At 38.0% G+C, this 24,028-nt stretch overlaps 1 protein-coding gene and 1 pseudogene across 1 annotated transcript in view; one reads left to right on the forward strand and one right to left on the reverse strand.

Annotated features, from left to right (window-relative positions):
* Window positions 1-24,028, reverse strand: part of KCNU1 (potassium calcium-activated channel subfamily U member 1) — a 158,461-nt gene that overhangs the window by 24,651 nt on the left and 109,782 nt on the right. The window contains exon 20 of the mRNA XM_045997611.1: window positions 2,299-2,395. Coding sequence (XP_045853567.1) covers window positions 2,299-2,395 — 97 coding nt within the window. The remainder of the gene's footprint in view (window positions 1-2,298; window positions 2,396-24,028) is intronic.
* Window positions 13,753-22,532, forward strand: LOC123932559 (annotated as a pseudogene).

The raw sequence follows: 24,028 nt of genomic DNA on the forward strand, positions 1-24,028 counted from the left end.
AGAGGGAGATGATATTCCTGTAGGAAACTCATTTCAAGCCTTTGTCTGATTTCTTCCATGAATGAGTCAGTGCTTTCTCTTGTGGCTCTGGAATGGGCTAGAAAGAGTACTGGATCTGGAGATCTGATTCTGTATTCTGTTTTATGACTGCAAACAAGCTAGGTTACTCGCTGACCCTCAATTTCTTTAAGTTTGAATGGTTTAAAAAATAAAAACTAATTCTGTTGTGGAAATGAAATAATATATTCAAAGTACAGTGCTCAACTCATTAGTTCTTGTTCAATACCTTTAACCAACTCTGAATCTTTTTGAACTCCTAGAGTTTCAGAGGAGGACTCTTGGAAGTTGGTAGAGAATAGGTTAAATGTATGTAGAAGCACTTCATACATGAGTGTGGCCTATATTTCTCAGCACATGAAGACTCAGAATACTTCAAATGTGTATATCATCCTGCCCTATGCCCATCTTTAGCTGGGTTAAATGACAAACTTCTGTGAAACAGGGGATGATAAAATCTAACAAGATAAATAAGTAACATCTGACATCTCCACAATTAGTTCGTCAAATTAGCGTATACTAGGAAATATTCTTTTCAAAGGGAATTGCCCTGTGAAGGGAAATAAAGCTACTTGTCTGGAGAGCCTTCCTGGAGAGTGATGTGAATCTTAACCAAATCTATTAAATAATTGTTTCTAGCTAATCCGATTAGTTTTAACTTGAATAATGAAGCCTCTAACAGTATTTAATGTAACATGCCTGAAGTCCAAAGATTGCTCTTCTGAGTAGAACTAAACAATTAGAAACAAGATACATGGCAAAGTGCATTAATGGGCACAGCCAGAGAGGCAATTTCTCCAAGAACTGTGGCACAAAACTGTCTTCCAATTGAAAAAGATGGTGGTTTTTGGAGGATGGGGAGGACACACTATTTGTTCAAAGTAGCTTAAATCAACCACTTCCTCTTGACCCTTCTGCAAATGAAACCAAATTCAAAGCCTCTCTGAATTCTGCAATATGGACATTTCTCCTCTATGGTCACAAGTTTCAAAACCCTTAGAATTTCTTAAACTAGAAGCCCTTCTACTTATCAAAAGACCAGTTGGTGCTCTGAACTATATTCCACATCAAGTATCATAAAGCAGATATGTGTCATAGCACCCTGTCTCTGAGTTAAGAAATATGGTATAATAAAACATCTGCTATTTCTATTTCTTGGTCTCTTGGATGTCTCCATCTGCAACCAACTTCTCAACCTTTCTAATGATTTCTCTCCCACTGAAAACATGTTTAGCTTCCTGTTCAATGGAGTTTATTTTGCATAGTTTAAAGAAGACATAATTGCTAAAGTGGTGAGTTTCAGTAGCGTCCCTAATAGTTTTCTAGTTGATATGACAGCTCTGACAATTTTATGCTTCTGATCAAATGATTGATCATGCTTTTACAAAAAAATTTACCAAAAAATTAATAAAAATATTCTGTCAGGACACTGGTACCAAGCCACAAGGATTGTGTGTATGTGTGTGTGTTTGTGTTTAACAGAAAAAAAGTGAACATAACTCTTTTGGAAAGCAAGAAAAAGATATAATTATCAATTAGTAATAGTTGAAAAAATTATATAGGGTTCATACAACAAATAATCGCTTTGATTATGGGGACCTGGAAAGCAGGTGTCAGAACGTGGATTAGAATACAAATTTTTCACATCTTAGTTGCTAGCATTTCAGTAAATTGAGTTAGTTCATTTCCCTGAGAGAACGGAGATAGAGACAGGATTCTAATATTTACTAGGATTTACCTATGTTATGCATCTACGAGATACATTCTTGACTAATGTGTTAAGTATAAGTACAGCCAGCTTTAAGAGAAACCACTATAGAAAATCCAAACTTTAAACCAATAATTAGGAAAATATTTACTTAAAAAAAGGGGAAAGTCTTCGGAGTTCTTGTAAATGGTTTCCCTGGTGCATTCAAATTAATTAAATTTACTAGCAAAATAACAACATGTCAGGAGAACATTATTCTAAATAACTGACTCAGCTAAACTGTGAAAGGGGGGAAGAAGGACTTGAACAATCTAATCTAATTGTTTCAAATCCAGCATATTACCTGCATGGTCTTTGTCAAATGCCACATCTGTTACCTTGCATACCACTCAGACTGGTGAGGAATGTGTTTTCCTTTGGAATTCACAGTTTACAAAGAAAAATGGCAGGTTCTTGCTTATAACTGGTATAAGGACATTATTTACCCTAGGTATAGCTTTACCTTATTTGAAATTTGCTGCAAGATCACCTACCAGAATCACACTGTCCAAAGAGGTTGCTCTGCACCAATGAAACATGCCACTGCTATCAAGGTGGTCAGCATCTTGTTCCGCTTCATACAGGAAAGTCCTAAGCAGGGAAGATGGAGAGTTAGCTGAAAACATTTGTGGCACTGGTGTAACAAAGCCAAGATATCAAACTCATTAGAACCTTGGACCCAAAGCGCAGAATAGCACAAGAATAACCTTGGTCTGTGAGACTCCAGAATAAACATTCATGTCAGAAGGACACAAAGATCTGAGTGTCCAGAGTGTATCACAGCCGAAGACGTACAAAGCACTTTGTGTGTGTATGTGCACATATGTGTATTGCATGTGTGTGCATTTAGCAGACATATCAAGCTCTCCCTTTACCTTACATTATATGTGCCTTGAAGGTAGTTATTTTTGCTCTTGATTTTGCTACTGTAGTGATACTGTTATTGCTCGAGAGAAATCAGGGGAGGTATTTGGGGCACCTGAGCATAGGTGAAGGCTGTGAGATTGAGTCATGAATGGTATCTCTCTCCTTGGCCTGTTTTCCTCCCCTCTCCTTTCCATATCTTTTTGTTTGAGTCCCTATTGAAACATTCCTCATTACATGCATTTTATATTCTTTACAGCTTCCGTCACTGGCCTGCATTTGACTAACTCTGCTCTAATCTTAGTTTAAGTCTTGTCAAAGCCCTCCACATGATTGCCCAACAACGTAGTTGGGCACAATCCCGGTCATGTAATATATTCAACCACCCAAAGGGTTAGATGATCTTTGGGGAAAATCCCATTGTATTTGAAAGAATGCATATATGCTCAATACAGAAGAAAGGAATCCCTTCTAGAAGCACAGAAAGTTTAGAGTCTGGACGTATTTCAGTCAGGAGAATCAAGGCTTAGTCTTCAGAAGCAACCTCAAAATCCCAGGGGCTGACCATAATACAGGTTCTCACTCACACTACATATATTGCTCAGGTGAACAGGTGTCTGTGCCCCACACAGCCACTCAGAGTGGTGCAGAGGCTGTACCATCTTTAGAGTCACACACCTAGAACATTCACACTCCTTAGTCATTAAGGCAAGGGAAGAGAAAGGGACTGGAGAAACAAGCCTGGGCTTTTAAGTGACCATGGCCCAAAGTGACACACATCATTTTTTATCATATTTCATTGACCAGAACTTGTCACATGCCTTCTGCTAACTTTACAGAGGTTGAGGAACATGGGAAGTGACTGCAATACTTGGTGAACATTTTAGTCTCTACCAGACTTTAAAGACCACTCCACGTTTTAGGGATAAAGGTCAAAGAGCTAACAAATGGTAAAGCTGGCATTTGAATAGAATGGCTGAGGTTGAGGTTACTGATGCTCAGAAGATCCAATTCTCTTTTCCGTCTTGAACAGATGGGCAACCAGATAGAGCCACATGATTAGTTCTGGACAACGAAGTGGGAGAAGTGATGGCTGATGTCGGGACAAGCTCCCTGGTGATTCTTCAGGCCCACTTTTGACCTGTTGTAGTGATGACTAGCCCAGAACATGAGTGCCCATGTACAACAGAGTGCCCTGGCCTCAATGACCTGTGTTGGATATGTAACGTGAAGAAGAAAGATACCTTTGCTATGTTCAGTCACTGAGATTTCGTGGTTGTTACTACAGCATCCATCCATCGTATTCTGACAGAAATGCCTATTCTAAAAAACACATTGCCTGGAATATTAGTAACTGGAGGAGTTGTGAGGAAATGCTTTTTGCAGTCAAATTAAGTTTGAGATAAATGTCTCCTCTTAGATTCACACTGCACTTCAGTGTTATGAAAGGTTCAGAGAAGTCGTACAAAAAAGAAAACCTTTTGAGTTTGTATAATCCAGTGTTTTACACACTTAGTTGACTGCACTCATTTACCGTCTACTGACTCATTTATTTATTTAAAAATATCTGTTACTATCTCTTGAGACACCCCTTGGGACATATGGTACAGTGTCATACTGTAGATTTATCCATGGTAATCAGTATGTTAGACAGCACTCTCCTGTGAGATTTTACTATACGTCCTGGGAAAAATACAACATACTGGGCTCTGTGCTGCAGGGTGAAGGTTTTTGTTGTTGTTTTTTTTTCCTGTGAACTAATGCAGCTTGTTATTCAACACCTGGCCCAAAGACTCAGACTCTAAGATAAAATCAAGCAATTTTGATCTCTTTAACCTAGTCAGTTTCTAAATTACTATCTTAAGTCATAATTTTTCAGACAAAGAAACTTAATATTGTCAGCTTAGAAGTGTCACACTTAAAGTAATGGGATAGAGAGAGAACCCAGAGAGGCTGACATGGGAGAAGAGTTTGGAAAGTTAAGAGCTTAATGTTAATGAGATTGGCCAAGGCCAGATGCAATCCTTTGTATTCTTCCCCGTTGAAGACTTCCTGTGATTAGTGGATTCTAGCCATTTGCCTGGCCAGAAGATGTTGCAATATAAGACTCAAGGTCAGTTTGACCAAAATGAGTTACCTTATTCTTTCAACTTAACATGCCTTTTGATGGTATAAATATCCTTAACTCGGTAGCTCCAACACCAAATTCAAACAGACATGCAGGCTCTCTTAATGGTACTACATAGGTACTACATAGGACTATAATGATGGCTTTAGGCCGAGCTGGTTAAAGAAACTCATCAGGGAACACACCAAAGACCAGAGTCTGTTTTTTTATTTTTATCAGGATCTGGAGAACTGGCTCTGTTACTCATTCATAGAATATATTTTTCTTTCCACGCATACCTTCCTAGACACTGTCCCTCAGATGTTGATGTAATACACCAAAGTTACCTTCAGGAAGGTGGCTTCCTTCTCCCCACCCTCAGCACCCTAGTCTGGGACAACTGTTACTACTTTCCTTCTGGTCAATTTCTTCAGCCTTTTCACCTTTCCCCTCCTTTCACTTTCCCCCCCTTCTCCATCTCCATAATAAATGAAGACTCCTGCTCTGGAAATTAAATGTCTTTTGGAAAATGGAAAATGATCTTCTCCCAAGCACATTTTGGCTTGACTTGGAATACCAATCAATCACTGTACACTTTTCTATCATAATAAAAGCATGATCTATATACACAAGCTGTCACAGACAACATCTTTCTTCATTCGGATGTTATGGAAAACAGATATGCCTTAGAGGAAACACCTGTTGGAGACCTGCATAAAAGAAAAGGCTGGAGGATTCCCACTTCATCATAAAGGCATCCATCTGGTGTCCTTGCCAAGCAAAACCTGATGCAACTTATTTCACCATCCTTAACTATAACTCCCTTCTGCCATATGCCTTGCAAATGACATGATCCTTGCAGAAATATACCTTCATAAAGAGAATAATAAATCATCTGTGGGAATGTGTGGCACTAGCAGTCTTATTAACTAGGAAGTGAAGATCAGAACGTAAAGGCTGGTGATATTAGGGGGAAAAGGAGTCACAGAACACCATCCAGGTAATCCGGGGCAAAAAGGAAAAGCAACATCCTGACCACAGGCAGAAGTCTTTTGCGTGAGGGACCTTTCTGTGTAGGAGAGGCTGGCAAGCAATATGGTAGGAGCTATCTGAGAGGGCCTTCAGCAGGACATGTTTGGAATGAGGGCAGGTGAGTTCACTGGTCACAAGATAGGCTTCTCCTTGCCCAAGCAAAGTAGGATACTTCTACCTGGGAACATCCAGGAGCCATCAAACCCTGAAATGTCCTCAGAGTTAGGTCTCTGACTGCCATATTTGAAGGCTGACAGGTTCTAGTTTGCTGGGTGAGAATAGATTTTGTAGCTAGTCCACTTGAGGATGTGCAGAGCAGCATGGGAATGAAGGCTCCAGCTTTCTTTGCTGATGACTGCCTTTTTCTGGGCGGCTGCTGTATGCATGAAGCCAATTGCCTTATGAGTACGAGCTTGAACCTGTCCCAGCTAAGGAACACAGATTCTTTTCACTCTGCTTTCTGGAACCATTCTGAAGAGTACTTTTATTCTTCCATGTCCCTAGTAACTTACCCTGTATGATCCTATCACTTAAAGGAAAATATAAGTGAAGAACCATGTGCCTTTGGTTTCTAATGGTGGCATCTGATGAAAGAGAGAGATCAAACCAAGTAGAAAACCCTCTGTTAAGGTGGGGTAGGTTTCAGCGCCACATCAGGAAGCACAGTATCTAAGAGGGTAAAAGTTTGCTGTCATTATTTCCTCCAATTTACGGACTTGACTCATTATTCTTGAAGATGATCTACAATTAGATCCTCCACTCTTCACAATATCTATTATAAAGTTTAAAAGGCACTGACAGGTTTTTTTTTTTTTTCTCTTTTGTAGGCCTCATTTTTGGATGTGTTAGGAAACCCTGGCACATAATCATTCTATTTGAAGACTTTTTAAAACTCCATAGGTGGCTTGTAAATTCTTAGGAGACAGCTTTCTGGCCTGGATGTAGAACAATACATTTTTTTTGCTCAAGACTCGAGTTAAATAAAAGTAACAAGTTTCAAAGTCTTAGCATAGAAAAGACAAGTCCCTTGGCTAAACGTTGGGAAGCAGTGGGGAGGAATGTGTCAGTGTGCCCGGGAGTTTCAGTGCCTTTCTTGGTTCAGTCTTTGGAAAAATCCACTGAAACTGTATCTTGAAGGTAGTGACCAAGTTCCCACCAAAAATGGAGTGAAAATCCTCTGTTCCATCGATGCTTTTGGTGCTGTTAAGAATTTTGTATGCTGGGTGGCTATGTGGGTTTAAGCCTCTGCCTTTGGCTCAGGTCATGATCTCAGGGTCCTGGGATCAAGCCTCGCATCGGGCTCTCTGCTCAGCGGGGAGCCTGCTTCCCTCTCTCTTTCTGTCTGCCTCTCTGCCTACTTGTGATCTCTGTCTGTCAAATAAATAAATAAAATCTTTAAAAAAAAAAGAATTTTGTATGCTACAGCTGCCCCTCTCTAATGACTTCACATATAGTGATGAGATTACTCAGTTTATACTTAATCTGAAAATACTGATTGTCAATTCTGAATACCAACGTTTGTGTTCTGAGAAGACAATCACCTAAAATTTGGGAATCTGAGAGCAAGTTATATAATCAGAGATTCCCACTCTATCCTGTGCCTGTCTCTTTCTCTCCCTGTCTTGTGCACATTTATACACATCCCTACATACTACACACATATGATCATCAAATTCAGAATATGAGCCTTTATGGGCACATTATAATTTCATTTTTCTCGGTTTCACCTGGTCGCCATTTATTCATAACAAGGCATTTTCTTTTCTTTCTTTCTTTCTTTTTTTACCTTGGAGAGAAACTTAAGGTTTAAAAACATGGGTAATTTTTTACAGTCCATTTCCCTGGGAACCTGTGTATGAGCAAACGGAAAAGGGTTCCTGCGAGGTCTGAGAAATTTTCAGGACCAAGAAACTATGTAGGAATCTCAGGAAGGAGGAGAACACAGTCCACCTTCCCCATTAGAAAGGCCTCTATGATCACTTCCTTTTCCATGAGAAGGAAAAATGGTGCACCAGGCTCTGTGCCTTAACCTCCAGCTTGACCAGATATCATTGCTGCAACTCCTTTACTAGAAGGGAAAATGCAAGAAAACCTGCCCTGAAATCTCATGAGATATTCCATGTGTTGACAGCAGGTTGGTTATCTCCAAAGCATCATGCCCTCTTGGTTGCTATGTGGGAAACCTTAGGCAGGAAAGGGAATGGCTGTCACGGTGTGCTCAGACGGAGTTTCCCAGGACAGAAGACTCCCAGCCCTAAAACTGGGCACTCTACTATCAGAATGGGGAAAAGCCCATAGGAGGGAGGAAAGGGGAAGGAAGAATAAAACACTTGAAACACTATGTCCAAAAAACCTTCCGCACCTCTGTCTATAGGTGGGTTTAGTTGATGTCCAATGGAAGAATTGATAGTTAGGTGGTCAGAGACATGCATGTTTTAAGACATACAGAGAATTATATCTTCCAACCTTCTTCTGGTTCCTGTCTCTTGAGTCTTTGCATCAGAAATGACTAGTCTTTGCAAAAGAAATTATAAACTTAAATAGTGAGGTTTGTGGGTATAATTTTTAAAAAATCTGTAAATGGCATTTAAAAAATACATATTAAATATAATACATAAAATACATATTAAAATTCAAGATATCATTGTGTTCAGTATAATCTTATTTCAGTCTACATAGGAGAATATAAACTGTGTGCTAATGTAAACCAAATCAGCTGTGAACAGAGTGTTCTGTTTGCCTTTAAATGTTGCTTTACAGATGGAGTCTATCAAATCCATGGCCTCTGTTTTCAGTGTTTACAATTTATAATCTCCACAAAGACATTTTTTCCACCCTCCTGCTTAGAAGTGAGACACAAGGTCAGAGTGGTCCCAGACCAGATGAAGGCAAGAATAGGATGGTGTTTCTATTAGATAAATTCACATCTGAATGTACAGTTGAGCATCTCTCTGTTAAGCTTTGCTTTATTTCGGATGACTACAAACTGACAGCTTTCTGCAGAGCATTTTCTATGAAAACATACATGTAGGCATCTTAGAATTTAAATGGTTACCAGACAAAAGATCAAGGAGAAAGATGAAAAAGACAGTTTTCCTCTTCCTTGCCCATTCCCCAGACAGACCCTCATTTAAATCCCTTTATATCTTATGGATATTGCATTTAGGATTTCCTACAATGTGAGGACAAATGAGGCATGACCTGAAGCAGCAGGTACCTCTAACAAAGGCTGGAGTTTGTGCCCTCGGTAGAAGAGCCTGGGGCTCGGGTCAAGCTACACATCTCAGGAGAACAAGCTCCACAGCCAATCTTTCCAGCTTTAGTAAAGCTGTATTTTTAGGTGCTCTTTCCCGCACAGCCCAACACCTTCTAAATATCAAATGACATACTAAACACAGAGGTTGACCTAAATGAAAAACATTTTCCACAGAGTTTGAGATACAGTCTTCTTTATTCAGTGGACTAGGAACTGAACAATCAACTCAGTTACTGGATACTTTTGATCATAATGCACATTACTAAAGCAAATGTGAATTTCAGGCCAAAGGCTTTTACTTCTGTGTTGGGATATGGAGGTGGGAAGTAGGAATTTGACATATGTGAAAACTAACAAATATTTTATTGTATTGATACACTTTCTAAGGTTTTAAGGGATTGAGCCTGAGTCAAAGATTAGCATAAACAAAACGATTTCCTTGGGCACCAGATAAGAAGCTTGGTCTGGGCAATTACCAATAATCATAACCCCTCAGAAGAAATTAAGACAGGAAAAAATAGCATCCATCACAATGTTACCGGTTTGTGTGTATGCATGTGCTTGTATAAATATGCTGTGTGCATGTGTGTGTGTACTTGTGTGCCTGTGTGTGTGAGAGAGAGAAACAGAGAGACAGGGAGGAGCTATCAAACTGAATGGTATAAATTGTGCAGAGGAAACACAACTAATTTCAGGGTACATGAATACTATTCGGTGTTCTTCCTAAATAGGAAGTTGTTTGTGAAGTCTCCTTATCTACATTCCTTAGTTTTTCTGACATTCCTGTTGCTGATGTCAACATGGAGAGAGATTATCAGTGTGCTGGGGACTAGAGATTTTTGGAAACACTGAAAGGACTTAATGATGTGTTGAGGGCCACAGACTTTAAAAATTTCCTTCCATCTGGAAGCCATCACTGGAGGGAAGGCTGTTGAATAAAGGTATCTTGAATGTTAGAATATTTTACTTAGCACCAGTGACCTGTCAAGAAGCAATGGGGATAATGGAAGGGGAGGTCACTTGGGATCACTCAGGACACGGGGCCCTCCTTCTGCTCAATGGGCTGCATGACGGCTCTTTTTTAAAAGTGGCATGCCTTGATGAAATGTGAAAAGTTAGAAGTAGGAGCCTCTGGTGGGAGGGAGAAGGTTGTGGTTAGTGTTCTTTAACAAGAAGAAGTGATTAAAGCCAGGCTGTTATTAGGGATGAAAGCTAAGAGTCAGGGTTTTTTCATGTGTAGGGCCGTAGAAGAGGATCTGCAAGATGAGGAGGACTTAACAAGGCAGGAGAGTCACAGGCACTCTCACTAGAGGTTCCCCAGGTTTTAGCTCTTTAAGTCAAGGATGAATGAGAACGAAGGAGGAAAGAAGTAGAATGTTCATCTTGTCTGTTCACCTCTAACTTGAAATTGAGTTTCCACAGCAGGTCAAGTCCTTCACTTCTCTTACGTGTCACTATGAAAGTGACATTCACATTGGGATTTCCTGAAGCCGAGCCTGTTGCATCAAAAAACAATCTGGATGCTCTACCTCTCATCTCTACTACTTATGCTCCAGACAGAACTTCCCAATGTTGTTTACTTAGTTGCAGCCATTTAGAGGGAGGGAGGGAAGGCAGAAGGGAGGGAGGGAGGGGATGGGGGAGGGGGGAGAGAGAGAGAGGAGAAAAAAGAATGGTTCTACAAAGTTTTTGTGAACTTTGTTATAATTTAAAAATCACCACCAAATAAAATTCCTTTGTATGTTTCCCGTAAATGTCTCCTGTGCTATGACCACTGTGCATGTTAATAAGTGAGTTTTGTCTTGGATCTTTCTCGCCCTCTTTCAGAGAAGGGACAAGATTATCTGATGGCCCAACATACTAGTCACCCAGTAGGCAGAAGTGCATGCTTGTCCCTCTTTCTGTTGATGTAGACCAAATGGAAGACCCCAAATAGTGCACTGTCAAAGGTTTCAGCTAAATACTCTGCCTTTTGTACTTTAGAATAAGTTGACATTTGCATAGAATTATACAGACTACTTAATACAAATAAAAATGGTATCTGCTTTCCTGATGGGTACTTCCTTGACTATTTTATAAGAATGCAAATGATTTCCTATCATCTCTTTTCCCTCCATATCAAAATCTCCATGAAATAGATTCCAAATTATGTCTGAGCTTTCATCACTCTGTGAAAGAATAAAGAAATTACATGCTCTGTGAAATCTTCCAACCTCTTCCATTAGAGCATCTGAAAAGAACCCATCCTCTCTCACACAGGATGCTAGGGTAAAAGTCCAACAGCAACCATGCCAGACCTGACATGTCTTAATGGTTATTTTATTCTACCCATTGATTCTTTAATCTTCTACATTATTTATTAATTTATTTTGATTTCAGTGAAAAATTGAGATTATATAATTGAAAAGTCACTTTTTATGTGGGCACTCTTCATGTGGGAACCTTTACTCTTCCAAGCTTTTAAACACCCTTTTATTTTAAACTCAAAACTTTTGGTAATAGTTTGGGATGAAAATTAATGCCTTGGTGAAATTATCCTAAAGTTAATCTTCACCTATTATTTCCAGACATCTGATGAGATACTATTAACCTCTCTATCTAGAACAGGATCAGCAAGTTATTTTAAATGTGAGGGAGCTGGGCAGATAGTAAGTATGTTAAATTCTGCAGGTCAACAGGCAAAAGAGATACTATGCAAGTAGTTGTATAAAAAAACAGAAATTAAATTTTCACAATTTCTCATGATGATATTCAAAATATAATTAAATAATAGTGAAGAAAAAGAAAAAGGCGGAGGAAGAGGAGAAGGAGAAGAAGAAGAGGAAGGGGGAGGGGTTTTTTTTTGGTATTACAGATCTACTAATGAAAGACTTTTTTTTTTTTAATTTAAAGATTTTATTTAATTATTTATTTGACAGAGGAGAGAGAGACAGTGAGAAAAAGAATACAAACAGGGGGAGTGGGAGAGGGAGAAGCAGGCTTCCCGCTGAGCAGGGAGCCATCCAGGGCTCCATCCCAGGACCCTGGGATCATGACCTGAACTGAAGGCAGATGCTTAAAAACTGAACCACCCAGGTGCCCCAACTTTATGCTGATTTCATTAAGAAACATTATAAAACCTACAGTGAATGCTAAGTTTTGAAGCCACTTAGTGTTCTATAATAGTGATCTTGGGCAGTTCTCCAGAAAAATTTCAATCCTTACCTAGAGCTAAAAAAAAAAAAAAAATCAGTCCTAAGCTCTTAAGCTGCTTTGTGGTAAGGTAAGTCAAAATATTCAGTTTATTTTCTGAGAAAAATTCACAGAACTAACAAGAGAGAAGTCCATAAGAGCAAATGAAATTCATCATTGACAATACTAGCCAAGTAAATTTGATAAACTCAAATATTTTCCACAAAACACCTGCTGATGAATAATACAATGAATAACAAGAGTATTTACACACCTTATATTTCACAAGTTTTGTAAATTTGTCCAAGTAGAATTTTTTGTTGTTGTTCTACATGTATTTTTTACCTCTATCAGCTGTAATATATTTTAGCAGGTTCCACTTCAGATTGTACTGGATTAGTGTTTTCTCAACTCTTTTGAAGACATTTTCACAGGTAGTTGGGCCATGCAGACTATTCGCAGAGGCTAATTTTTCAGTTATTTCAAATTCAGCATTGGCTCCCTTAATGAACAACAACTAGACAGTATCAGTAACATTTGTTGACTCACAAGGAGCCAAGGAAACCACTCAAAACCATTTGCCTTATTTTCTAATTGACTATTGATATTGCTCCCAATGTCAACTCTTCAAGCAACTATTTTTGCCGAATGGTCAGTAGTATTAAATAATTTTATTTTCTATGGACACCCTTGCTGGATGTTGCCATAACAATTTAACTGGCTTACCATTAGTAAAAGGCTTTCTTTGCTTGGTTATCATAAATTTTGGTTGCAAATTCTATGTGATTACATAGTCTTTTTAAATTTTCTAATTTTTTTTCTTTTTTAGATTTTACTTATTTATTTGACAGATCACAAGTATGCAGAGAGACATGCAGGGCAGGGGGTGGGGGAAGCAGGCTCCCCGCTGAGCAGAAAGCCTGATGCAGGACTCAATCCCAGAACTCTGGGGTCATGACTTTAGCCAAAGGCAGAGGCTTCAACCCACTGAGCCACGCAGGTGCCCCTAAATTTTCTAATTTTTTAAACCCGTGCTTTACTGTAACAAGGAATATTGCAATAATCTATAATACATAATAATATAATAAATGTCATTTTTTCAGTTTTATGGCAACTCCCTGGACATAATCACGCACAAATAAAGCCTTGTCTTTATATGACCTGACTTGGAGCTTCCTGGGGGGAATAGCTGGTTCCATTAGGGAATTTTCCAAAACTGGCAAGCAGCAGTTGCTTAAAATTGCAGATAACTGAGGAAGAGATAGAGTGTGACGAAAAAAGGAGAGCCAAAAATCTTCAAACAGAAAAGCTGGAGAATGGGAAGTCCATGGAAGCTTTGAAAGCTTTGATTTATTCATTGCAGGAATCTAAAACGAACCACATGCATGTACAGGGCTGTGTACATGATGCCAAAGAGATCTGAGACATCACTAATCTCTTCTTGAAAATCTGCACAAACAAGAAGTGAAGGTTAAGACAGAGATGTAAGCTGCTAGGGTGCTGAAGGCATCCCCCAACATGCAAACAGAGCCCCTTGGCAAAGGTGAAGAGATTTACTGGTTCAAGGCATTTAAGGAAATCTCAGTGCAATCAACCAATGGTTGGTTTTAGCTAACCACAAAGCTGAGTGTGTAGAGACTTCGTGTCAACATACCACAAAGAATATAAACTTTAAAGAATTATTTCAGAAAAGTTATGAAACAAACAAACAACAGAATACCACCAACAGCAAACTCTGGGGTGAGGGAGGAAAAGAATTTCTAGAGCTGCCATTTTATATTATTAAAACATGTAGCTTTCAACAAGAAAGTTTGAGACACAAATACCGAGGAAGTATGGCCCATACATGGCAAAAAAGCAGTCAAGAGACACTGTCCCTGAGGAAACCCAGACCATGGACTTACTAGACAAAGATTTTTAAAGCAGCTATTATAAATACAGGCAAAAACATGAGGAAATCATGGCTGAGGAACTAAAGAAAATTATGGGAACAATGTATCACCAAATACAGAATATCAATGAAGAGACAGAAAATAAGAACCAAATGGAAATTCTGGAGTTGAAAATATAATAATTGAAACATATTTTAAGTTTTTAAACTCCAGTTATTTATATTAATTATATATTAATTATATATATAATAATATATATTAATTTATTATTATATTATAAAATAACACTGTTATTTTAATTTCAAGTGTAAAATATAGTGATTCAATACTTCTATACATCAAGTGGTGCTCATCACAACAAGGACACTCCTTAATTCCCTCACCCACTTCCTCTCTGGTAACCACCAGTTTGTTCTCTATCATTTAGAGTCTGTTTTTGGTTTTGGTTTCTCTCTTTTTTTTTTCCTTTGTTCATTTATTTTGTTTCTTAAATTCCACACATGAGTGAAATAATGCAAATGGCAAGATATCATTGTTTATGGCTGAATAATATTCCTTCATAAATGAAGGAATATTTTATATATATACATATATACATATATATGTGTATATATACCACATCTTCTTTCTCAATTTATCTATTGATGGACACTTGGGCTGCTTCCATAATTTGGTTACTCTAAGTAATACTGTAATATTATTTTATTTTATTTTAGTTCTATTTTAATTTTTTGAGGAACATCCACACTGTTTTCCACTGTGACTCACCAGCTTGCATTCCTACCACTAGTGCATGGGGATTCCCTTTTCTCCACATCCTCAACAACATTTGTTGTTCGTTGTGTTTTCAGTTTTCACCATTCTGATAGGTGTGAGGTGATATGTCATTATGGTTTTGATTTGCATTTCCCTGATGATGAGTGTTGTAGAGCGTCTTTTCATGTGTCTGTGGGCCATTTGCATGTCTTCATTGTTCATGTCTTCTGCCCATTTTAATTGAATTATTTGTTTTTGGAGGTGGAAATATTTTTACTAGAGGGGCTCAACAAAAGATTTGAATTGGCAGGAGGAAATCAATTAACACACCTCTGTACATTATAATCAAACTGTTGAGGCCAAAGACAAAGAGAGAATCTTGAATGCCAGGGAAAAAATACTATGATTAAGCACAAGACAAAAGTTGTCAGATCTCACTGTTTCTATTCAACATTGTACTGGAAGTTCTAGTCAGGCAATCAGGAAAAGAAAGAGAGAGAGAATAGAGAAATGATGGGTGGAGGGAAGGAAGGAAGGTAAGAAGAAAGGAAGGAAGGAAGAGAGGGAGGGAGGGGAGGGCATCCAGATAAGACAAAAAGAAATATGGAGCACCTGGGTAGCTCAGTTGGTTAATGTCTTCCCTCAGCTCAGGTATTGATCCCAGAGTCCTGGGATCAAGCCCTGCATGGGGCTCCCTGCACATCAGGGAGTCTGCTCCTCCCTCTGCTTCTGCCCCTTGCTTGTGCTGTCTCTTTCTTTCTCAAATAAATAAAGTCTTTAAAAAAATAAAAATTAAAAACAAAGACAAACAGAAGTAAAAGTCACACTGTCTGCATAGGACACAATCTTATATATACATGAAAAATCCCAAGAAACACACAATCTGTTAAAACTAATAAACACCTTTGTTAGGTTTGTGGGATACAGACTGATAAAACAAAAATATATTGTATGTCTATATACTAGCAATGAACAATGTGAACATAAATTGAGAAAACATTTTCATTTACAACAGCATCAAAAAATTTAAATATTCAGGAATAACTTTAACAAAAGACATGCAGGATTTGTACAGGGAACACCACAAAATTTTGTTGAAAGAAATGAAAGAGGATCTAAAGAAATGGAAAGGCATCCTATGTTCATGGATTGAAATACTAAGGACTGTTAAAATGACAATACCCTCCAAACTGATTTGAAATTTTAATTCGGTCTGTATCACAATTCTAGCTATATTTATTTCAGGATAACCTGACAAACTGATCCTAGAATCTATATGGAAATGGAAGGAACCTAGAATAACCAAAGGAATCTAGACAAAGAAGAAAGTTGGGGAATCGCAATTCCTGAATTACAAATGACATTAATAAAGATATTAAGTTACTGTCATAAGGATGGACATATGGATCAATGGAATAGAATTAATAATCCAGATATGAACCCTTTCATTAATGGCCAATTCACTTTCAATAAGGAAACTACCATAATTCAATAGGGAAAAGAATATCATTTTCAACAAATACTACTAAGACAACTGGATATCTACAGGCAGAAGAATGAAGGTGAGACTTTTCCTTACACTTTAGATAAAAATTAACTCAAACTGGATCAAAGACTTAAATATAAGGGCTAAAAGCATAAACTCTTAGAAGAACACAGGTATAAATCTTCAAAGCCTTGGATTAGGCAATAGTTTCTTAGACATAACACCAAAGAGCACAAGCAATAAAAGAAAATATAGACAACTGGATGTCATTAAATTAGAAACCTTTGTGGTTCAAAGGACTCTAAGAAGAAAGTGAAAAGACAACTCATGAAATGTGAGAAAATATGTACAAATAATATATCTGATGAAGGACTTTATCAGGAACATGTAAATAACTTTTACAATTCAACAACAAAAAGATAATTCAGTTAAAAATGGGTAAACATGTTTGAACAGCCATTTCTCTAAAGAAAACATGTAAATGAACATTAAGCAGATGATAAGGTTCTCAAAATGATTAGCTATCAAGGATATTCAAATAAAAACAACGAGATACTTCACACACACCAGAATGGCTATAATCAAAAAGACACATAGTAACAAGTGTTAGGATGGAGAGAAATTAGAAATTTCATACATTCTTATATCTTATAATTTTAAGTATATACCCAAGAGAAATGAAAATGTGTTTATACAAAAGCCAGACACAAAAGTTCATTGCAGCACTACTCATAATAGCAGGAAAGAAACAACCCAAACATGTATCAACTGACAAATGGATAAACAAAATATAGTGTGCTGATACATTCGCATATTACCCAGTGCTAAAGAGAATGAAGAATTGACATGCTATAAACCTTGAAAACATTATACTAAGTGAAAGAAGCCAGATAAAAAGTCCATATATTGTATCATTCAAATTTATGAAATGTTTATAATAGAAAAATCCATAAAAGCAGAAAGTAGATTAGTGATTATAAGAGGGTATGAGGAGGGGTACATGGGAAGTGACTGTTAATGGCTATGGAGTTTCCTTTGGGAGTGATGAACCTGTTCTGAATTTAGATACTTATGACAGTTGACAACACTGTGACTATTCTAAAAACCAGTGTAACCACACTAAACAGCACTTTAAAGGGTGAAGAATAAAGTATATGAATTATATCTCAATAAAGCTTTCAACAAAAACACAAAGGACAAAGGACAAAGTATAGTATTCTATTTATTTTGTACCATTCATTATTTTGTGTATGTATTATATGTATTATAGCACTACTATAGTATTCTACTATTTATTTTCTTGTAGGATCAAATTCTTCTCCAATCCAATGAACTATAACTGCCATGTACCATAATACATATTATCACTGACAGCCATAATGATTACTGAATACCTTAGACGAAATTTGGATATAGTTAATATTTTCTTCCATAAAGAATCAGGAAGTGCTTACGTTTCTAGGATTATTTCCATCATCTAAACTTGTTAAATGATAGTGCTTAGATAATAAGTTCTCAGGAAAGCTATCCAGAATGATTCATTCCAAGAGTTCTGACTCACTGAGGTTGAAAAAAGTTGTACTGAGTGTCTCATATAACATCAAGATTTATAGAAGATGAAGTATTGTTCAAATTTCCTCTCTAAGGCTTATAGAGAACCCTTACATGTTCTATTAGTTCCATGAGAACAGAGATCACATGTGTGATCTGGCAACTACAGGGTCTTCCACATTGAAGTTACTGGGGCACCTATTAAATTTCCAATAAATCTTTGTTAACTTAGTGTTTGGAGACTGAATAACTGATGAGACCCACTGACTGTATCTCTAAACTTAGCCAGTCGTGTTGTCACATTTTATTGGTTTAAGAGTTATAAATCCAGCATCTCTCCTACTACTAAGAAAATCAAACTCAAAAGTAGATTTCAACTATCTTATAGTTTTTCTTTCCATCACCTTCTATGGTGTTAGGGAAATTCATATCTCTTTGTAGATACATGGTGATTGCAGTGAGATGTGCCCCCCCCAAAACTGTAAAACAACAGGTGAAATTTAAAGTAATAAAATCCACATGATGAATACTATGTGATGTACTGGAGAACAAACCAAGAGATTTTACTAACACCCCCAGATTCCAAGGAAAAATGTTCAAGATAGCAGACTGAATATGATCATGATTTAGTAAATGGATCTCAGAAACACCATTTTTGAAGAAATATTCTCTGAGTAAACTCCCTTCAACCTAGGAAATGAAGAGCTGCTGGAGCCAATATCACCTATCTAAATTCTTCCCATAGGAAACATTTCCCTCACTCCTGAGCTCAAATTTATTTGGCAACAAGTTGGAGAGGACTGGTCCTGACAAGGAGATGCAACAGGCTGTGATTATCATAAGAATCATTCAACTAACTCATTATGTTCTTCAAGCCCATTTCAGATTATAATTTGTTTTATAATAGGTACCATGTATTGAGCGAGCACTGTTTGGAATGCACGGTGCTAGGCACTTCACATTTATTACTGCTAATCCTGCAATGACCTTATTTTCAAATGAGGAATTTTAGAAAGCTAGGTAACTTGATTAAGATCCTTTTGTTGTTCAGTGAATAAAGAGGGACTGAATGGCCATGTCAACTTGAATATTTATGTAGTTTAATTGTAAAGGAACATATGTTCATTTGATTGGCATGTATCCTTTCCTGGAAGGCCAAATTAAAGTTGATCACACTGAAAACCAAATTCCAAATTCCTATTAAATTGGTAAATAACCAATTTAATAGAAAAACCAACACAAGAGAGGTCTTGAAAGCAAGCAAGTATTGCCAGTGTCTCCCATTTAAATAGCATTTACAAACGCAAAAGTATTGGAAATTCTTTGAAAAAAATAAAAGCATTTCTGAAGTATAACAAATTCATGAGAGAACAAATGGTACATCGTGCTGTTTCAAAACATACACAATTTTATCTTGTGTATGGGCAACCTTTAGCCTGAGTTTATCCAGGTAGTTAATGGCTTTTGTTTTTACTATCATTATAGTTTTGCCTTTTTCAGCTATCATATGATTTGAATCAGAAAATATGTAGCCTTTTTGGATTGACTCCTTTTTTTCAGGAATAAGCATTTAAGATTCATCCATGTCTTTTTGTAACTTGATATATTTTTTAATTAAAAAATAAAATTCCATTCTTTGAACAGCACAGTTTGTTATCCATTCACTTATTAAAAGATACCTTCATTGCTTGCACTTTCTGGTGTTTATGAATAAGATGCTATAATGTTAACATGCACAGGTTTTTGTACAGATGTAAATTTTCAAAGAAGCTGGGTTAAAACTAAGAGCAAATTAGTGGATTGAATAGTAAGACTGTTTAATTTTGTAAGAAACTGCCAAACTGTCTTTTAAAGTGACTGCCATTTTTCATTCCCACCATCAATGAATGAGAATTTCTGCTGCTATGCACTATTGGGAGCAACTGGTATTGTCAGTTTTGTTGAATTTTAGTCAAATGAATGAAAAGTTATGAATTCTATCTCATTGATGTCCTTTCTGAAATGACAAATGAGTTGAGGATCCTTTTATATGTTTATTTTCCATCTGTATACATTTTCCTTTAGTTATTTGCTTGTTTTTAATTAGAATGTTTTTCTTACTGAATTTTAGGTATTCTTTATTTTGGATAAGAGTCTTTTATAGGATATTTTTTTTCCCATTTTATTTATTTTTTCAGTGTAACAGTATTCATTCTTTTTGCACAACACCCAGGATATATGTTTTGTAAATATTTGCTGCAGCTTATATTTTCATTTTTCTAATAGTGCCTTTTTATTCAAGTGGGATTCCATTTTTATTTTTTTAATTTTTTTCAGTGTTCCAAAATTCATTGTTTATGCACCATACCCAGTGCTCCATGCCATACATGCCCTCCATAATACCTACCATCAGGCTCACCACCCCCATCCAAAACCCTGTTTGAGAGTCCACAGTCTCTTCTGGTTTGTTTCCCCCTCCAATTTCCCCCAGCTCCTCTTCTCCATCTCCCCATGTCCTCCATGTTATTCCTTATGCTCCACAAGGAAGTGAAACTATATGATAATTGACTCTTTTTGCTTGACTTATTTCACTCAGTGTAATCTCTTCCAGTCCCATCCATGTTGATACAAAAGTTGGGTATTCATCCTTTCTGATGGAGGCATAATACTCCATTGTATATATGGACCATATCTTCTTTAACCATTCGTCCAATGAAGGGCAATCTTGGTTCTTTCCACAGTTTGGCGACTGTGGCTATTGCTGCTATGAACATTGAGGTACAGATGGCCCTTCTTTTAACTACTTCTATATCTTTGGGGCAAATACCCAGTAGTGCACTTGCAGGGTCATAAGGTAACTATATTTTTAATTTCTTAAGAAATCTCCACACTGTTTTCCAAAGTGGCTGTACCAACTTGCATTCCCACCAACAGTGTAAAAGGGTTCCCCTTTCACCACATCCTCTCTAACACTTGTTGTTTATTGTCTTGTTAATTTTGACCATTCTAACTGGTATAAGGTGGTATCTCAGTGTGGTTTTGATTTGAGTCTACCTGATGGCTAATGACAATGAACATTTTTTCATGCGTCTATTAGCGATTTATATGTCTTCTTTGGAGAAGTGTCTGTTCATGTCTTCTGCCCATTTTTTGACGTGATTATCTGTTTTGTGTGTGTTGAGTTTGAGGAGTTCTTTATAGATCTTGGATATCAGCCCTTTGTCTGTAGTGTCATTTGTGAAGATCTTCTCCCATTCCATGGGTTGCCTCTTTGTTTTGTTGACTGCTTTCCTTGCTGTGCAGAAGCTTTTGATCTTGATGAAGTCCCAAAAGTTCATTTTCACTTTTGTTTCCTTTGCCTTTGGAGACATATCTTGAAAGAAGTTGCTGTGGAAAGGGAGGACATCCCCTTTCTTTCTGAAAAAAAAAAAAAAAAAAAAAAAAAAAAAAGTGGGGGGCACTCGGAGCCCTCTCAAGCCACTCTCTCAGAAGCAGCAGCAGGCAGAGTAGAATCTCCAGCTACTAGAGGTCCCACCCCAAACTCAGTTTGATTACACCATCACCAGTCTCACTGGTGGCCCAAAACCACGTTCTCCTTTTGACTCTCAATACCGTGAGACCAAACTGAAGGGGGGCATGTTTGCTGGACAGCTAACCAACGTGGGCATGCAGCAGATGTTTGCCCTAGGAGAGAGGCTGAGGAAGAACTACATGGAGGATATCCCCTTTCTTTCGCCAACCTTCAATCCAATGGAGGTCTTTGTCCGTTCCAGTAATATATATCGAAATCTGGAGTCTACCTGGAGTTTGCTGGCTGGACTTTTCCAATGTCAGAAAGAAGGACCCATCATCATCCATGCTGATGAGGCAAGCTCAGTAGTCTTGTACCCCAACTACCAAAACTGCTGGAGCCTGCGGGAAAGAACCAGAGGCCAGAGGCAGGCTGCTTCTTTGCAGCCAGGAAGCTCAGAGGATTTGCAAAAGGTGTTGGAAGGAATGTGCATCACCAATAGTGATGGAGTAGACTTCCTCAGCCTCTTTGACAATATGGCTGCTGAGCAGGTGCACAACCTCCTGAGCTGCCCCACGCTGCAGAGATTTGCACGGATGATTGAGCGGAGAGCAGTGGACACAGTCTTGTACGTTATGCAGAGGGAAGACAGGGAAAGCCTTCAGATGGCCGTAGGCCCGCTCCTTCATATTCTGGAGAGCAACCTACTGAAAGTTGTGGACGCTGCCACTCCAGCCGACAAGACCAGAAAGCTGTACCTCTACTTGGCTCATGATATGACCCTCATGCCTCTCTTAATCACCCTGGGGATTTTTGACCACAAGTGGCCCCCATTTGCAGTTGGCCCCCATTTGCAGATCTGACCATGGAACTCTACCAGCGCAGGCAATCTAAGGAGTGGTTTGTGCAGCTCTATTACCGCGGAGAGGTGCAGGTACCAAAAGGCTGCCCTGACCGGCTCTGTCCGCTGGACAAGTTCTTAAACACCATTTCAGTTTATACCTTGAGCCCAGAAAAATACCACACACTCTGCTCTCAAGTCCAGGTGATGGAACTTGGAAATGGAGAGTGACTGATTTCTACAAACAGGATATTAGTTTTTCAATAAATGCCTTTACACACTGAAAAAAAAAATATCGAAGATGTCGAAGACCTTACTGCCTATGTTCTCGTCTAGGAATTTGATAGATTCCTACCTCATGTTGAGGTCTTTTATCCATTTCGAGTTTATCTTTGTGTATAGTGTAAGAGAGTGGTCAAGTTTCACTCTTCTACACATAGCTGTCCAATTTTCCCAGCACCATTTATTGAAGAGACTGTCTTTTTTCCACCGTATATTTTTTCCTGCTTTGTCGAAGATTATTTGACCATAGAGTTGCGTGTCCATATCTGGGCTCTCTACTCTGTTCCACTGGTCTATGTGTCTGTTTTTGCCCCAGTACCATGCTGTCTTGGTGATCACAGCTTTGTAGTAAAGATTGAAATCAAGCAACGAGATGCCCCCAGTTTTGTTTTCCTTTTTCAACATTTCCTTAGCAATTCAGGGTCTCTTCTGGTTCCATACAAATTTTAGGGTTGTTTGTTCCAGCTCTTTGAAAAATGCCAGTGGAATTTTGATTGGGATGGCATTGAAAGTATAAATGGTTCTAGGCAGTATAGACATTTTAACAATGTTTATTCTTCCGATCCATGAGCATGGAATGCTCTTCCATCTTCTTCTGTCTTCTTCAATTTCTTTTATGAGTGTTCTGTAGTTCTTTGAGTACAGATCCTTTACTTCTTTGGTTAGGTTTATTCCCAGGTATCTTATGGTTCTTGGTGCTATAGTAAATGGAATCGATTCTCTCATTTCCCTTTCTACCTTTCTATTTTTTCATTGTTAGTGTATAAGAAAGCAACTGATTTGTGTACATTGATTTTGTATCCTGCCACATTACTGAACTGCTCTATGAGTTCTAGTAGTTTGGGGTGGAGTCTTGGGGTTTTCCATATAAAGTATCATATCATCTGGGAAGAGAGAGTTTGAGTTATTTGCCAGTCTGAATACCTTTTATTTTTCTTTGTTGTCTCATTGCTGTTGCTAGGACTTCTATGTTGAACAATGGTGGCAAGAGTGGACATCCCTTGAATACCCAACTTTTGTAGCAACATGGACGGGACTGGAAGAGATTATGCTGAGTGAAATAAGTCAAGCAGAGAGAGTCAAGTATCATATGGTCTCACTTATTTGTGGAGCATAACAAATAGCATGGAGGACATGGGGAGATGGAGAGGAGAGGGAGTTGAGGGAAACTGGAAGGGGAGATGAACCATGAGAGACTATGGACTCTGAAAAACAACCAGAGGGTTTTGAAGGGGCGGGGTGGGGGTGGGAGGTTGAGGAACCAGGTGGTGGGTAATAGGGAGGGCACGTACTGCATGGAGCACTGGGTGTGATGCCAAAACAATGAACACTGTTATGCTGTAAATAAACAAATAAAAAACATTAAAAAAAAAAAGAGTGGACATCCTTACTGTGTTCCTGATCTCAAATGGAAGGCTGTCAACTTTTCCCCATTAAGGATGATATGTGTTGTGGGTTTTCATAGATAGATTTTATGAAGTTGAGAAATGTTCCCT

This window comes from Meles meles, chromosome 2 (assembly GCF_922984935.1).
Source record: "Meles meles chromosome 2, mMelMel3.1 paternal haplotype, whole genome shotgun sequence".
NCBI classification, from domain to species: Eukaryota; Metazoa; Chordata; class Mammalia; order Carnivora; family Mustelidae; genus Meles; species Meles meles.